General features: G+C 37.0%; 1 protein-coding gene across 11 annotated transcripts in view; it reads right to left on the bottom strand.

The window, feature by feature from the left end:
* LOC150098902 (poly(rC)-binding protein 3-like) overlaps positions 1-19,285 on the bottom strand; it is a 435,954-nt gene that overhangs the window by 90,112 nt on the left and 326,557 nt on the right. For all 11 annotated transcript variants that reach the window (XM_090404980.1, XM_090404979.1, XM_090404969.1 and 8 more), the window contains one exon: positions 1,619-1,642. In XM_090404980.1, coding sequence (XP_090261106.1) covers positions 1,619-1,642 — 24 coding nt within the window. The remainder of the gene's footprint in view (positions 1-1,618; positions 1,643-19,285) is intronic.

Below are 19,285 nucleotides of genomic sequence, written 5' to 3'. Positions count from 1 at the left end.
GATATATGATGCGAGTAAAAAATTTGTTCACAAACAAAACAAATGCAAACTCTAAATATTTTACTCTTCTGATAACCATGTTGAACCCATCTGTGCTCATGACAACCAGTAAGAGTGACAAAGAACGGTCAAGTAAACCCAAGCAAAATACATACTTTCCCAAGCCGAATGTCTTGATGTGTTTCTGCAGCGACATCCCATTTCATAAGATACTACCATTTGCCAGGTCTGGTTTAAAAAAGAAATACATTCTCCACCTTAATCAGTCTAGGACTAACTCCTCATGCTATGTAGAAGGAAAATTACAATTGAGATTTGAATCCCTTCTATGAATATTCACTGGGAGATTTCTTGGCATCTCAATACCCAACTAAAGCGATTTTGACTTGAGGTTACACACAGTGATTGCATTAATTTAACCTTATATAATTTTCTTCCCAGTTACAACTGCGAACAGTAAGTGATGGATATAAAACGGTTCGCTTAGCGCTCTTTTTATACTGGATTTAATTCGTGAAATTAATGAACATTTTCGGCCTGGTTAGCCAAATGTTCGAACCTCGGTGTGATATGAATGTTTAAAAGGACCTTGGTTGTCATCGCCCGGCGTGAGACTAACAGTCTGCAGATGGGACCGTAAATGACTTGAAAGTGCCTGTAGAGCACTGGAACCAGATTATCTCACCCTTATCGTAGTAAAAGGGTGGCAAGCTTACAATCTTTCCTAGCAGTCGGGATTCAGGTCCTCTTTCATGAAAAATGTAAAACACGCACACACAGAAGCAACACTTAAGACAATAGGTGCACAGAAGATTCACGACACCAAGCTGTGTACGCGCGGAGGGGAAAGGAAAGGATGCTCTCAGCTGTTTTAGATTAAATCGCATTGGGTTTGGTATAGGGCATAACAAAACTGATCATCTCACTACAAGTGATGTCTTTCTTGATTATAAATGTCGTTTAACTGCAATTTTATATTTATAATGATAAAATGAGATATTACGGTTTAATTATTGTTATACCCCATGTAGAAATAATGTAATTAAGTTAAATAATAACATTTTGCGATATGCGCTGGGAAAACGTCAAAAACAGGAACTAATGATAACACCCTGAACTCAGCCACTCGCATTGCTGCTATTTGAAAATTGACAACACTCAAGTTAGAGTATGTTTGCTGCAGCCTCGTTGTCGAATGACGTGGAAACAAGCTACAGGAAACTCGACTCAGCCAATTTGTACTTGAGAGTTTACTGTAGCTTGTTTCCACATTTGTTTCATAATGAAGAACAAGCATTGTTTAAACGGAAAACCGAAATTAAATTTTTAATGGGAATATCTTGAACTGTTTGCTTGCTTATTCGTTTAGAGATTGCACAGAACTAGTCGCATTTTCAAACTGCTTTCTCAGTTTATCGTATTACAAAGTAAGACATGAATTCGGCGAAAAAAACATTTTCTAGAAATGCTATGCTAGTGGAAAATGACGAATATTCTCGACTATAACACTTAGAATGCTGGTCTTTCTAAATGCTAAGAAAATAACAGACCCGAGAAAGCGATTTTGATGAACAGAAATATTTCATGCAATTTAAAAGAAAACCAGATAAACGCTTACCTTTCCGATGATACTTCCAACCTCCTGCAATAAAAACAGACAACTCGATTAGTTGCAAGAACAATAATTCCAATGATTTGTTTATTAAAAAAAACGCAAGCATAATAAGTATTGTAATAAGATTCCAGCTCCTGCTAGAAAACTTAACAAAGCACAGGTATTCCCTAGCGTGCTACCCGACATCATTAATCCTGAACGCGGCGCAAAACATTCTCCCTCAGACAACAAAGATAACAAGGGGAAAAAAAGTGACAAATTACTGCTAGATATTTGCATACAAAAAAGAAAGAAAAACTTTCCGGATTTACGTTACTTGTGATTTAAAGCTGCGCTTCTCGTAATTTTAATTTTCGCCGCAGGGTGTCGCGCTGTTCGGTAGAAACAGATCTTACAACGACGAAAACATGGCAGCCAACAACATCATATAGCAAAATTAAAGCTGTTAAACACATATCTGCTAAGATTGGAAACAGAGCGACGATTTGGGTCATTAAGAAAATACTGATGGAAATATTGACAAGAAAAAATATGGACAATTGTTTCAAAGTCCCACCATCTTAAGTCTGACATGACGCATCAACAGCTTATTTAGAAGAGAAAAAAACAAAGCAACTATTAATGCTAAAAATTCGAAACTCGCATCTTTATTCATAAAATTGAAATCAAAAAATTATTTCATGTTACGGTGTATAATTTTGGAAAAATCACATGTGTAACTTAAAATTCACAGCTCATCTGAGTTAAAAAAAAAAAAAAAAAAAAAAAAAAAAAAAAAAAAATCACAGATAGTTATTTAATACGACATTATTCGATACACGTATAGGAAAAAATTCAGAGTACTGTATTTAATTTTAGAACAAAATAAAGAATAATTAAATTTTAGACATAAGATCCTAGAATACATCGTGTGCACTCGAAACCATTATTCCAAATCTAATATTTCATAAAATTATTTCGAACAAATTTTCCATAAATAAATATTCTTTGATTAGATTACTTTTTTAGTTGTTTGGGATGGTTTCATCGATACCCGTAAATGTAGGATATTCAACATTGTTGCAGTTAAATCGTGTAGTTTCATTCATTGCTTCTTCATGTGATTAGGATATTGTATATTTTATGCCTTCTACTACTAAAAAAAAAAACAGTTTGTTTAAATATTTATCATTTTTAGGAATGATAAATATTTAAGATATGATGCAAATTTAGAATTACGCACTGGAGAATACTTTGAATCCATGCGGAATATAATTTTATTATATTCCGCATGGATTCAAAATAGATTGGGTAGATTCTTAAAATTTAAGAATGTACGCAAATACTAAAGTTTTCTTAGCATGGCTTGTATTCTATTAACTACATCGGTGGCGTTCTGTTTCTAATTTAAGATTAAAAAATTATTTATGTTTTTCTATTTACACACACACATGCCATTTGCTCTACAATTTCAATCATATGAGAATAATTGTATGAAGGAGTTCATTTTACATACTGCATTTAGGTAATTACAAAAAAGTAACTATTTTGTTTTCATACATTTAGATTAGGTTCTTAAGTGGAATCAGTTTATTACTTTTAAAAAATTAGCATTTCTTCGACTGTCTTCGAAGAGAAACCCAGGATAGTGTAATCTACGTTTATGATCTTAGTTTTAGATCATAAAGTCACTGATACTAAACACACGTAAAATAAAAGTGATTATAGGACAAATCCCCGCAATATAATGCTTGAAAACTGCTATAGTTGTTTTTTTATTATTATTTTATTTATTTTATTTTACAGTTCCGAGTAAAGCAGTAGCATTTCAACTTTGGTATGGAATACTTACTCTATTTCTGAAATATAGGTTCAACCCAAGCATATTAGGCTACACCGAGTGACTACAGTGCTTTCCTTTGAACTTTCAATCCCCTGTTAGGAAATTTTAAATGAAGAACCAACTCTTTCTTCTCAATATTCATGCGCGAGGGTGTTATTTCTTTAATATAAATGCCAATATCAGAAACTGAAACCATATAAGGTAATTATCACATATTATGAAATTAAAAAAAAAATCTAACGTCCGACAAACAAATATATCTTAACAAGATCACCTTCATCGTGTTAGTTCAACGACAGTCGCATTCCTATTCGCGGCTGACGTAGTGGAGGAATCGTGACAGCATTAGCCAATTTAGAAATAATCCCAATTACTGATTATTCGTGGAGCCTATCCTATGAGACAAGGAAGGAGCTTGGTGCATGTTGGTACAGTTTAAACTATTTTTAAATTCGCTCGCTAATAATCTAGGTGACTAGAAGCAAAAAATAATTGTTAGTGTATCTTCGTCTGTTTTCGTACTTATACTGTAACTGAAACCGGAATATTTAATAATAATTGGTTAGGTATGAGTACTTGGAACAGACCACTACAATTTTAATGCTTCTATTCAAAAGAAGAATCCTCTCTGTCTTCTGTTTCCTTATTCTTAGGACCGACCGCTGTGTCGCCGGCCTTTTAACACACCGTCTCCCGAGAGCCTCTCCATTTTCTTTAGTGAGCCGGAAACACGGTGAAAAACCGCTCGCATCATTTCAACATATCGTCTACGTGCCAAGCCAGGTCACGGCTATTTTGGAGCGAAATAAAACAATGGTCCGATGCTTGCGGAGTCTGCTGAAATTAGGAGCATACCAAGTTACATGGAGAAACGACAGCAGTGGCACAGGGCCAGCCGATCCCATAACTTACTTGCTGTAGCGAGAAAATGAATAATTATCGCAAACTCAGATCAAAAAACACAATGTTGTCTCTTTCAGGGCGCGTTTAGTGAGCTGCAGCTTAAAAAAAAAGTTCCACTGTGCTTGCACACGAGTTGAACTTGCATTTAAAAACAAAAATACATCGAAAATGATCGCTGGCAACTTCTATAGATGGAGAACAATGCGTAGTCAAATACTTGACATGTTTAGCATTGCGAAAACGAACACGTTACAATTCGAGTGCACACGGGATGAGGAAACTTCTAGCAGTCCGATTTAAAAATATCAGCCTTTTTCTCTGGTAGTTTACATTACACCATTAGCTGTTTATTTTTCAAAAATGTGATAAATCATATTAATGCAGAAATCCTGGAACTTTAAATGGATCAATCGAACTCGAGGCTTTTTGGAATTGTGCTTTTAGCTGATAGGAAAGGTGGGCGTGATCAAGTCCTGAATTGCTGCAAGCTGATGTTACGGATTAAGACGAGACAGTTTGATGAAAAATGAATTCAAATTTAGAAAAACACGTTGGAAGGACAATTACTGGTCATATCTTTTCTCCTAGCTAAAATTCAATAAAAAAGGTATTTTACAGTATTTGTTGGTTGAAACACGAATTTGCTTTCCATCAACCGAAAAAAACAATTGCTTTCACTCCTTAAAAAGGAGTCTTTGCGAACTACACGTACTTCTCACGATGTCCGGCATGCAATGCCTAATTTCGTTCCTAATCTTCAACGACAGTTGCTCCGCCTAACATATCTCGGAATACTACACGCACAACTTTTATGTTCTGAAAAGCCTCTTATCTACCTAATAAAAACAAATCCTTTCTTCAGTACAGCAGTGTCCTTGACGTAGTACTTAATTTAGATCGGAATAACAATCCAACCCATTTCTTGCTGACGGTGGCACCTTTAAGGAATTCTGAAAACAGCAAAAGGAACTTTCTCTCACCCATTTTTATTTCGGGATTATCAACGCAGTGTTAAAAAAAAGAATTACGTAAAGAGAAGGGCAACAACAACAAAAAGAATTGTGGGCCGAACGCAGGCGGTTTAAAAGCCATGCCCCCTGTCAGTCTGACAGAATGTGTAAAAATAAAATTGTTGCCATCCGGATCCAGCAGCACTCGTCGAAACCAGCGGTTTACTGAACTATTTCATTAATTTCATTGTCCCCGGTTAAAAACCTTCTAGCCTTAAGGAAAAATTCTCCGAATAAATTGGGAACTGCTGAAGATGAATACAGAATCTAACTGAGCAATTTTTACGAAAGTGCAGATGACGTCCACTAAAGGTAGTGTAAATTGAGTACAGTAGCATACACGGGGTCGAAGCATGTTTGGGAAGTAACACAATAATGTAAAACACTAATAACTCTTCATTTGAGAAAATATTTTTAAATATGAGTTTATAAAATTAGCGTAATAACGAAAAAATTGAAATTTATTTCATGCTATCTAATTGTAGAAATGTCCATCAGAGGGAGCCACGATATTCAAGTGGCAAGGCAGGCGATTCAATATCTTTATTGATCTGGCAACTCACGACGTTCGTATGTTCAATGAAAATTGATTGTCAAGGGCACTATTTCATAAAGAAAACAGGAGAAAAATAAAGAGTGAAGAGAAAGAACTACATGACGAATGTACGGATTTAAGTGTCTGGTAACGTACTTTATGCATATAACGTCAATTGCGAAATCCCGTTCAAATTTCGTGCTTCGGAACCAGCTTCTAACGTTAAGATTCAAATCAGATCTTATCATGTGCGTTCAGAGGAGGGGGGGGGGAATATGCACGAACCTGCCAACACTGTCGGTCTCCCTACTCTGCTCGTCCGATTCCTGATGAAACTGTCATTAAGACTCCCACTACAGGCTAATGGCAGAGAAGGCCAAAGATTAAGGGAAGATTGGAAATCAGGGAGGAAAAAAAAAGAGATTAAAAAATGCATTGATTCCTGAATGACATTTAAGAGATTTGGAAGATGCAAAAAAAAAAAAAAAAAAAAAAATCCACTGTCGAATATTTTATTTTAATTTCACACTTTAGTGAGTTTCCTCATTCTCTACATATTAACAGAAAATACTATCATCAAACAAATAATTTGTTTGATAATAGTATTTTATAATATTTAATTTTTTTATTTAATATTTCTGTATACAAATTCCGTCGTCCTGATTTGACTGTATCGTCATTGGTCAGGTATCAACATTATATCTGACGAATGATCGGAGTTGTATTTTCCCATTGCAAATAATGTGTGTGCTACAAGGACTTTAATGTCTTGGCATTAAAGTCCTTGCTCGCGAAAATTTAATTTTTTAATGGTTTTTATACTTTCAATGTTTGTATAAACGTTTCGTTCATATAATTTATTTTCAGCCATACTTAGAGATCGTTCCTGTGTTTAAATATCATTTCCATGCTTCACATTAATATTTACGTTGAAGAGCTTTACCGAAATCAGATCTTGAGGAAATGAAAGCAAGCAGGTAATTTCAGTCAATAAGGAAAGAGAGAGAATCATTTCTCCAGCAGTGTGCAGTTTATAAAAAGACCGCGAATAACTGTAAGGCTGCCAAAACTGTCTGGCTATCTGCCATGTGGATAGAAATGGTCGTTTCCAGGGTAACGGTTTTATGTGTTAAGATGAAAAACTCATTAGACGTTTTAAGTCTACTTCTTGGGTTAATTGTGTCAATTAGGAAATATGGATCTTTCTCACGCAGTCACTGTTGGCCCGCCGAATGTTTGCACGATAAGCACTGTTTATAAAGGAATTATACAAAATGTAAAGGAATTATACAAAAAAAAAAAAAAATCATCATAGGTTTCTACTATTAGACATTCAACTAACCCTATATTAAAATCAGGTATGGAACATCTGCACAAATATATTAAATCAATAGCCATAGTAAAGCCAGTTGCCGATAGATGGCAGCAAATGGCATGCAATTTCTAAGCTCTGCATTCAATGAATCAAAACATTCAAAAGGAAGAAGCACAAGCTAATTTCACAAGTTTAGATAATTTCTACACCTAAGCTATATGAGTGATGTAACAAAATTATTTTATGAAACTTCTAGATCTATGTATTTCGACTATCCACCTCTCAAATTGTATTAACGCAATAATTCTCCCGTGAATTTAGGCCCTCTCATCCATAACCAGAATTGTAGGCACCTCTCGGGGGTAATGGAGTGAGTGATAATCACAAGTAGATTCGAATCGCTCTGGACAAGGAAGCAGCGACCCAAAGTAATCAGCTGGCAAATACTCGAAAACTGGTCTACAGAGACTAATCAAACTTGCAAACTTTGATACAGATTTCAATTTCAATCCGGGTATAATTGAGAACTGGCGATTAAGTTTTAGTTTGATCTGGTTTGTCTTCGTTTTAGATGTTTCCCTTCCAAAAATCACAAACCTTTAGTTAAGAGAAACTTGTTTACAAATAGGATCATTTCATCTGAAGTCCTTTGCTTGATCTTCGCATGCTACTTTGCTACCCTCTTTAATGTGTGACCGTTTATTAGGTCTTCCGATTCACATTAATTTATCTGATTAAAAATTTTTACGTTGTCATTAATTAGTTCTTTGCTGTATTTTGTTATTACTGCAAATAAATTTCGAACTCCTCCCCCCATCTTTTAATCTGTTCATTGAGATTTCAGAGATTGGCTGCTTTCATTTATTACTGTGTGAGTTTACGAACTTTTCTGCTTACCTCATCGAATAATGTTCTTGGTTAGTCACAAAAGGAAATTTAGATGCAAATAAAGATGTATTATTTTACTGAACCCACTGTTTAGAATCGCGTTAATTTTAATGAAATTTTGCACAATCTGAGAAGTCCATTTGAATGCAACACGAAACATTCGTGGCATTTAAAAGTATTAATCGATCTATAGTCATATTACACAGATATGTGCAATAAACTCCAGAAAAAAAAAAATTCACAAATAGATAGATATAGATAGGAAGAAAATTAATTCATTCTGTTAAGAGCGTACCAAAATGATTCTCAAAAGCTCAGATGAGAAGAGGCGAAAAAAAATATGTCGGTATTGGTACGTATTTTTTTAATATGAATCCCGATGACAAAATGTAAAGCGACTGTACATTAGTACAGCGGGTGGCAAAAGCTTAGATAATCTCCTACTCAAGACATCAAATATGGAACTTTTTTTTTTTTTTTTTTTTTAAACCGCTTCGACCTCCTGTAAACAATGCGGTAGTCGCACCGGAAGACGGAAAGCATTTGCTATCTAGAGACTTGCACAACATCCAACACCACAGTGGGATTCAAGCACACGGGTTGGAATACCGGAGATGCTTAAACACTCAGTCACTCGAGCCAACAAGTAGTGCTGATAGGATCAGTGCGCAAGGCGTTTTCAGCGACGGTGGGTATTTTTTATTTTTATTTTTTTTTAAAGAAAATGCATGCAGTCTTTGTTCTGCGAGAGGTAAAAAAAAAAAAAAAAAAAAAAAAAAAAAAAAAAATTCTAAAACATCCATCTGATGCCCTTAGCACGCGATGAGTCCAGTAGAAAAGTTTCCCTTCCATTCAGAAGATGGATTTCAACTATGCATTTTTCCACTTAGCAAGCGAAGTAGTTGCCGAGTAAAGGCACGGAGGTCATTGTTTGTAAGCAAGTGCCAGAAGGTTGTTGAGAATTATACCAAAGCAGCTAAGGTCACTCTTAGTGATGTTGTGTTTATTATATCTTCATAGTTAAACTATATTAACAGTTATAATAGATAGTTGCATACTTGTGAACTTGCATTACGTTATTAGATGGTTTTGGAGGAAGAGATAAGCACTATCATCTCCGTCTGAGATCGGGTTTTCTGATGTAATTAATTATTTTAATTTAATTTAATTTTTTATTTTATTTTATATTTCGTTTGCAATTTAAGAATTTATCTGCTTAAAACCCATGATCAGTGACCGACGGATACGCATCAACACCATCAGCATTTTCTAGTCACATCCTAAACGTGACTGCATCTTCATGTTTCCAATAAGCCTCATAAACACAGTGTTCCTAATAACTGTCGAAGAGGATAAAGAAAAGACCTTACATTAACCATTAAAAATCTATTCTATCAAGCAGCGCACAACAGAAACAGGGCGGGATGAAATAGCCCCTGCGGGGTGGTGTAGCGTGCTTGATGCCTTCGTGTTCCACATCACTGACGATTCAGTATGACGAAAGTTAGCGACAAAATATGTTCACGCGCTTTATCGCACACTTCGCGATGCAGTGTGTCAGGTGGGTGGGGAAGTACGCGAGCTAGCGCGCGCGAGAGAGATGAATTCACGAAAATTCGCCGGTTGGCAACCTCGACATTTGCGCAGAGCCGGTTTCGGTAAAGGCAAAAAAAAAACAATGCAGGAAGTTGAAGTGAATGTTTTTGAATACTTCTATGTGATTCTTCTTATGGTACACGAGTCAGTGTGTATCGCAGAAACTGATCTATTTCGTCGGGTTTCCCCTAACAAATTTCGGCTTTGCTGAGTCAGTAAGAGACATGAAAAAAAAAAAAAAAGCCAGCAAAAGGAACAGAAGAGACTAAATGGGGGGTTGGTATTTTTAGACGGGGGTATTAAAAAATAGTTGTCAGACAAACATGTGCAGTATGAACACCTAAAACAGAAACCCATTACGACAGTGGATTCAAAGGCCAACCGCGAAAAGAATGAGGCTAAGAATACCTTGCTGCTGGCAATTAGTTCAACTAGGTTACAAGCGAGTTTTTTTCCCCTGTAAGTGTAATTTTTTTCCCTTACAGCAAAACACAAAGAAGACTTTTGGCACTTGCGAGAGTCTATAAATACTGCATGTGCTCCGTGCACAATAGCCTGGTCAGGCTGACCACGCTGCAACTTTTAGCATGTTTTGGAATCTTTCCATTGCAACTGGAGTTGCCAACTCTTCCGGAAACTTCACGAAACAAACTTGGTGTAAAGCTTGAACAATAATAGGAGAACAATCCTAAGAGCATTTCTGCAATGTTTGGAGAGCACGCAGTTTCCAAAAAAAAAGCAAAACGTGTAGATAAATTTTGTACGATAACTACCAGTATGCATATTTGTACAACTTTCATTATTTTGATCTCAAATGTTTCAGTTTAACATCTGAAAGCGATTCCTGGGGTAAAAATCAGCTGCCTTTAATACCAAAACTTCAACACGAATTACTTGCACTATGTGAACAGCCAATTCGAGAAATGCACTGGTCTAGCGTAGCTATGTATGTAGCGGTGCAGTTCTGGTTTTTTTTTGTAAGTTCGAAGGGTTCAATCATGCAAAAAAAAAAAAAAGTAACCACTGCTATGAAATAATGCCTGTAAGGAAAGATGGATATTCTGTGTTAAACTGCTATGAAATAAATGCCACGTGGAAGAGGTTGTTATGAGCCCATTCACATAAGACATTCAGACTAGACTGCTGACAGCAATAGATAGTAAACTGCTCCGAAAGCAATTATCTGCCCAACCACTGTTTGAGAAGAACGTGAAGGAATAAAATGAATGCAAACTGGTAGCAGTTGAATTATGTCCGAAGCAAATATGATTGGCTTTACCACATCATGTCTGTTAACTGTCTGTTCTCTCTCAGGCCGGTCTGTATGTTTTGTGTGTGTGGGTGGTGGTGGTGGTGGGGGCTGCACTAACCGTATTGCACTGTCAACTCACCTTCGGGTAGAGAAGAACTTCGATTTCTTGTCCTAGACAGATGCAAAACTGGATCCAGCTCATTAAGTGACAAAATATGAGCATGCGTTATGGATTGTAATAACTTCTTCGTTTGGCCGCCTCATGATCACCAACGTCTCAAATTACTGTAACAAACATTAAACCAATATTTTTTGGTTTTGTTTCAAACCATGAAACTGAAGAGTTCCAACACTGATGTACAGGAAGGGGTAAATTATTGCTAGAAATATCTGGATAAATAAATATTAAAAATATGGTGTTCAAAATGTTTCGCGCCTTCCATAAAAATATCGAGAAGTCAGGTAAACTATGAAGGGAGTTACTATTTGGGGAAAGGGGGTAAAATACATGATTTTTCCCCCTCACGGATGATGCATGAATATTTTAGACTCAAACTTCGACATTAACAAAACTATTGGTCAGCCACGATTCATTCACTCTCGGTTAGTGGAAGGATGTTTACACTTTTTTTTCCATTGATAATCTATATAGAATGAGTTCTTTTTAACTTTTCAAATTGAAAATGCGGTTCCATGTCTATGTTTACTTGTACATATCCAGCTTTTAACACTCTGCTATGCAACACTGGATTGGATGTACATCAGTAGTTTTTCACGGGAACCGACCTTTAGGTTCGGGTGACTACTGCTTTACTGCATTTACAAAAAATGGAGTGATCTAGCCGTACTTATCTAAAAGATTCAAAATAAAACGTTCAATTAAAACAATCGTGGAATTATTTCACAAGAACTATCGATACTTTTTCCGATAAATAAAATAAATTGGCACACTGGAAAAAAAATTTAAATATGATAATCAAAAGATATTCAAATTAAGCGGATATTGAATCCAACATGATTTCAAAGCCGAATAGAGAAACTGCAAGAGTTTCATGCCGAATAGAGAAACTATAAAAGTTTCGGCGGATCCAAGCGTAAGCAAACCTTTCATGGCAGGGGCAAATCAAAAGATAATTGCAATGCTGAAACGAACGTACGAATGTAAAGATAAGGATGTTATTTTGCCCCTTTACAATGCCTGGATAAGACCTCACTTGGACTATTGTGCGCAGGTCTAGTCTCCTGGTGCCTGTGGTGATTCTGATACAGAGTGCAAAGGAGAGTGTCAAAATGATATCAGGATTGCGGAATATAGATTATGAAAACAGATTGAGAATTTGTGGGCTGCAGACACTAGCAAACAGAAAGAGGGGTGATGAGATCGATAGACTTAAACTTCTGAAATGGTTATACCGAATTTCAGTAAATGGGATTTTTCACTTTATGGGGGGTGAGGAAAGGTCGCGAGGACATTCTTGGAAGTTTAGAATGAATACACCTCAAGAAGCGGGGGGGGGGGGGGCTAGATTTTTTTCTCTCGGTGGTGTGCGTAATTGGAATGGACTGCAGTTGGATATGTTGTGTGCGCGCGCACGCGCAAGTAGTGGGAATGAATTCAGAAACAGGTTTGACATTCAGGAATAGTATGGCCACCTTCAACGAGTTCCCGACTCCCTGGGGTGGGGGGTCCTCTCTCTCTTAATAATAATAAAGATATTGTGTCTAAGTGAATTCCACCCCACTGGGATGGAATTCATTAAACTTCATTGTCTCCAGCCCTATACACAATTCCTTTGCAAGAATGCTGTTTTCGAAAATTATTTACTGACTTCTACTCAAATGTTTTAGAAAATCAAATATAAAATATATATATTGTAATTACTTCCAAATCTACAGCCTCGTAGTTCAGTCGGTACTAAAGATGTCACTTTACCTGGAAAGATTTAAGTTTCGATGTAGGATTGTTTTCCTCGCGCAAGATCAAAGATCGGACGCAATCTACAGACAAAACTTCATTTCATTGAGCATAACAGAGACCACCTTATCCTACGAAATTATTGTTTAGAACCCAAGTGTACCTTACTTTGGTATACATGGTTTCTAAACATTCTCATGAGAAAACATTCGCATAGGTCTAGAAAGCACCAAAGGATAACACAGGACAGGTAGCATAAAACATTTCTACACTGCTCGTTGAAAAATGTAAATACAGTAACGGATGTCTGCGTTGCAAACCATTTCCTTATCTATTACAATAATATTATGCATGATTGAAATGTTATAGAACACCATCCATATTATCTTAAGTCCTTCACATTCGTTATCGGAATGTGTAGCACAGAAAATCTTCTCAAGGTCGATTCATAAAGGTTAGTGTAAACATCCAATACAGAACTTGAGAGGTTTAACGATTGTTGTGTTCGACTGTCCAAAATTAAGAAAATTAGCATTGATTGTAAACACTGGTTCGTAGAATTACATGAAAAAACAGTAACGCCACCTAACGGGCTTATCACTGCAAAGCGCCATTCCCTATTGCATAAGTCTCATATCCCCTCCATCATTCGTATTTCCACCCTCCTTCAAAACGGTCGGTAGCGGTCATGTTTTATTCAGAACTTTCTGCCATCGCCGTTCGCATTCAGAGAAGTTTGAATTGATTACCTGGTCTGATCACTGCGCCATTATCGCTGCTGGCTGCCGACGGGACCGTAGCAATTTGTTAGACAGGGGAGGACTATAAATAGTGGTCGCGCGTGTCCGTAATGGCATGAACGCAGCTGCTACTGATATCCCGGCCTGGAGAATTGCGGCGCACAGACTTCGCGACCCCTTTCCTTTCCCTCGCCCCTTTATCTTTGTACGGCCTTGACTAGTGACATGTAAAAGGTTGTCACTGTCATCTCTCAAATGTATGCTGTTGTCTCCAGTGATATCTTTCTCTTCGCTGCTTTGTTTCCGTGCATACGCGCGCGCACACATACACAGGGTAATTGTACCCTCATTGTGTAACGGACCCTCCTCAGTCGCTCAGTGGAAGCCTTTCGTTTTGTGTTATAGGTGAAAGAGAACTTAAGAGTAGACAAGAATTGACAATGCAGTACATCAAACGTCCCAGACTGCTCTCTTTATATACTCTTCTTCTTCGGGTAACTGAGTGTATTTTTCACCTATTCTGACAAAATTATCTAATAAAGATGGAACTCGGATTAGTTACGTCTTCAAAGTACTTTGACGATGCTGTTGCTGCATTGTCAACCCTTTTGTGATCGTTCAAAACCCGATGTTTTTGGGAATGAATGAGATGCGCTAAAGTTGTAGTTATGCTTTTCATGTCTGCAAATGACAAGCAATAACTAAATTAAATCTTGTAATAAACGGATCTTTGTCAAACTGCACTTCTTCAAAGAACACAAAACCATTTAAAAAGTTAAAGGATTATGGACGATATGTTATAAAAAAAAATAAAATTAAAAAAAATCAGACCTCACGTCACACCAGAACCAATATTGAGGACGACTACTTCAGTTAAAGTCCTCACTTTCATCAGTGAACGCTGTCAATGAAGCGTTCTGTAATAAACTAATAATCTAATACAAAACACCAACGCGAATAAAAAATGAAAAAAAAAAAAGTCCTGTTTTAGTAAAAGGTTTAGCCAATAAACGGCAGATCAACTTCCAAATTGTAAACATCAAAAGGAATGAGCGATGAAATTGCAACGTTTGCAATTTCACTTTCGTCAACCGCAATTTTAACAAGTGTGTGTCGGGCGCGGGGGTTGTAGAAAGAATACTGAAGACGAAATAAAGGTGAATTTGTTTTGGAGAGCAAGGTTTAAACTTTTTCGTTAAGTATCCCGCTTACAAAGTCTTGTTAGCTTCCATGTATAAAGACGATTATAAAATGTAGAATTAAGACTAGTTAAATTTACTATTATTACATGTAAAATAATAACGAACTACTTTATACGATGCAAAAAGAGCTTTTCATGAACATTCGTAAAATAAAAATCCTTGACGCTTACAGGGCCACCTACCTGCCAAGTATCTCTGGCTTTCGTATTCAATTTTTAACAATAAGATCGTTGGTCTTATGTCTAGATGCATGTTTTCCTAACTGGTTTCTAGCGGATAAACTTCCATATGAGCCAGCTAAGTCATCTTCATTTGGAAAAGCCTCTATAAGGATTCTTCACGTCCTACAAGAACCCCAGTCCTCAACCGAAAGGTTTCGTCGAAATTGAATGGGCAGCGGAGGCTTTCGTTTAAAAAAAAAAAAAAAAGTGATATGGTCTCCTTCCCCCGGAAGGAAATAGTCACGAAGTTGTTCAACATCGACATATTTCTGTGTGAAAGCGCCGTTTTGAATTACTCGGCGTATCACGCTTTCAGCGCTGATGCATCAAAGCATATCTCGCAGAGACCGTTTCTCATCACTAAGCTTGTAATTTAATGTGATTCTTTATATTTTCTGGGGATGAATTTGATTATTCGCTCCTTGACACTAATCTTTCTTTTCCTCTCTCGTCAAAAACTTCACAGTTTTAGCATTAGCGTTCCTAGATTTCCACTAAAATTAATTCTGCTGAAACTTGCTTCATTTCTAGAAAAATCAATTTCTTTAGTGATACAAATATAATATTTATGAAATCACGATGGTGGGTGGTGATTGTATCTGAAAACTAAGCATTTTCTAATAGACCCCTCCAACACAGGACTTACCTCCACTGAATAAAACATCCTTAAAGATCTTTCCACTAAAAAGCAAACATAAGTTTAAAGCAAGGTTACCGAAAAAGAAATGAAAAGTAACCAAAAAATTTTATATATCGTATGCTATAACCTTGAAGATGCAGCAGCACATAATTCACCTTTAAGACATTCGTAGCAAGTTATCGATGGCCCTTTTAAAGAATTCCTACGGAGACCTTTTCAAGTTCCGCCACTACCCACAAATAAACAGTATGGAAACCATATTGATTGTAACTGGGCAGAAAGATCATTTATTAGCCAATTTATAACCCATTCGGCATAATAACAAAAAAAAAAAAAAAAAAAAATCAACTATCAGCTTCGAACGGAAACAAATATCAAATATTAAGGTTAGTTAAATTACTAGAAAACCATCTTCATTTTTTGTAATTGATAAATCGTAAAAGGAAGTGGCGCTAAGGGGCTGGTACAATGTATCAAGTTGAAACTATGATTTCCACGTTCACTATCAATAGATGTTCTTAAAACTTGTCATTTGAAGTATGAATAAAGAATATACGCCTTTTAACCATTACATAATATTAATTAATTCTATTAATAGAGTATTCATTTTGAATGGAAATCATCAAATGCTGTATGGCCACACTACTCTACTCCTGAGTGATGTGCCACGTGAGTCCCCCCCCCCCCAGGTCACGTTGTATGCTTTTCTGGAGACTTCAACTCTCTGAAGGCCAGTCACTCCAGACACACCATCTATCCATCTCATTGAAGGTCTACTTCTTTTTCCAGGAACTTTACTCTGTTACTGTTTTGAGAAGTCCACTCCCATTCTTACAACGTGTCCAAACTATTAATTTTTTTTTTCCTGTCAACAAGGAGCCAAAGTTCTACCGATCCTTTTCAGCACCCATCTATTTGTCCATTTTGCAGTACATCATGAGTCCTCCACAGTCTCTTGTAATTCTACATCTCAAAAGCAGCTAACCTTTTCCTATTATACTTCTACCATTAACAATACGATTTCTTCTGGGAACCTGCGAAGAAGCTATTTTATTTATTTTTTTGTTTTTTTAATGTGCTACTGCAAGATGATTGCTGAATAAGTGAACAACTGACAAAGAAAAATCTGGTTAAAGCATATATTCAAGAGAAGAATCCAAGAGTTAGAGGTCTATAAGCGAAAATGAGGACAAAAGAGAACTGCAAAAAGCATTACGAAGTGCGAGTCCAAAGAAACCATCTATTTGTCGCACCAAATCGACATACACAAAGCTAGTCACTTTAGTTAATTCAGGGTAGTAGTGCCTAACACATTCATAGTATCAAAAGTAATCGAAATGCTAGAAACAAGCGAGCTATGTTTAATGGTACCAGTATGTATTAATACTTCAAAATGTTATTTTATTTTCTGCTTTAAAATTGTTATTCTCAAAAATTCACGCAAATCGCAAATATATTCGTTCCCCAAATCTCCTCCACTTTATGTGGCTTCCTATGAAAAAGTTGTAAACGCAGTTTGTAAACCAATTGCGCAATCCTCAGCTTAATAATCCGTGATCTTCCTCCTAAGTAAAGTATGTAGTATAGTTGGCATGTATTACATTTCTCTCCTCTAGTAGATGAATTACTACAATAAACATCCCACCGATGGATGCGAGAATTAATTCTACTAGTAAAGTATGCATTTTCATTACTAGTACTTTCCACTACACCTCGTACAAAGAAACAGCGTGCCATCAACAGCATCTAATCAGCGTATTCGAGAGAATGCCTACAATTTAAATACGGACTTTTACATGGAGTTTTAATACCGGATGCCGTTATTAAGAACATTTATCAAAGAATCGCAGAACGTATATTATTATAAAATACCCTGTGCGTGTGCGTCAAGGCTGTCTTGTCAATCTCTACTATTTGCGTCTCTACTATTTGCGCACACCGACGAAACATATTCGTTCACCCCTTCCCCTCAGTTGGCTGTTCCATACGGAATAAATTACGTTAGTCGTAAATAAAGTTTACTAGCAATAAGTAGTGCAGGCTTTTATTCCTGCCGGTGTTTAAAGTGCTGTATTATTTTTATGTCTTCAAGAAACTATTTCGGCATGTTTTTCTAGTTCATTTGTCTAGGGAAAGCCAAAACTTAGAAGAAAACTTCTTAGGTCAATCAAATTTGCGAGAAACGCTTCGTAGTATTCCACCTGGGACTGATTTGGCCCACAGAACAGCGAGAGAAAGCATTCTCTCCCGAAAACACAAACTCGTTCCCTATTATAGTATTCCACAAGGATATTTGAGGTTTTTTCCCTCCTTTCCCCTTTCTCTTTTTGTCTGGATAGCCAGTGTTTAAAGTTTCCATAGGAATATAATCTTTTCCACAAAATTCCTAAAGGAAACTGACGATTGTGTGTGTGTACAGCCCACAAAGTCGAATCTCTTTATGCCGTGCATCAATTGCAGGAAGGTTTCATTGTTATGCAAAGCGTATTATGTGAAGGAGAGCTATCCTATTGGTCGACACTATCGCACTGTTTCACTAATATCCGGTTAAAAAACAAAAAGGAAAAAAAAAGCCGACTTAAGTGTAATGTTAAGTGACAAGCCGTTACAAGGGAATTCATGCGCGTCTTGGCATTAATCAGTGACTCCAAGTAAGAAAAAATAAATAAATAAAAAGCATCGAATTCCTAAGTGATAGATGGAAAATACTGCTCACTGTTGCAAGTGAGTTATTAGTTGTACGATGTTAGGAAGCCATTCTATTCCGCTGCCGTGCGAATCTCCATTCCGGCGCGCACACAAATCAGTGGGGAGGCAACCCGATCGCATTCGCTTGCTTGTAACAAACTTAGCGTTGTCTGGCTCACATAACGAAAGCAAGACAGCTTCATACAGACCCGAGAGTCGTAAACTTGACGAAAGAACGAGACGTGTCCACTGGCGTTCGGGCAGAAGAACACTCCTACACAGAGGGATCGGAGTTTTTTCCGATTATACATTCCTCCGTCATGATAGCGACGGCCGACACCAGCGGAATATCTAAGTAATCGCGAATGCAGTTGTGGCCCTTGCGAGAAGGGGGGGGGGAGGTAGCTGGCCGTGAAATGGTGCCGTATGCTGCTAAAGCATTCTTTGGTGGTCGACAGCGTGCGTTGCAGACAGCCAATTTTAAGCCTCGATAAAATTTGACTGCCATACCCTATTCGATTTAAATATCACCGTTATGGAGGGTGGAGAGGATAAAAATGCACTGCGGCGGACAATATACGGCGTAGTAACTCTATCTTGCGAAATGGGCAGGTGGTCAACTGCGGAAGAAAATCTTTCTCGGGATGCGAAGTGACTGGAGAAGTGTCACTGCCGAACCGATCTCCGTAACTCGCAGCTGCCGGGATTATGCGTAGCGAACAATTCTGGTCTGTTTATATCACATGCTGTTCAAACAAGAGTGCGAATGAACTTATTGTGGCATTCGTGAATAAAATGCAAGCACACGGTTATCCGATAGTTTTAAGTTAAGAACTAAACATGCCACTAACACAGTAAGCATGTTTTTTTTTTTTGTGGGGGGGGGGGGGGGGTTACATGAAATGCAATAGCCTTAGAATCTCCTAGTATCAAGAAATGTTTT

Source organism: Typopeltis vanoorti, chromosome 15, assembly GCF_054136105.1.
Source record: "Typopeltis vanoorti isolate ZY-2024b chromosome 15, IOZ_Tvanoo_1.0, whole genome shotgun sequence".
NCBI classification, from domain to species: Eukaryota; Metazoa; Arthropoda; class Arachnida; order Uropygi; family Thelyphonidae; genus Typopeltis; species Typopeltis vanoorti.
The sequence above is the reverse complement of the archived record's forward strand: the minus strand, read 5'-3'. Positions and strand labels throughout refer to the sequence as shown.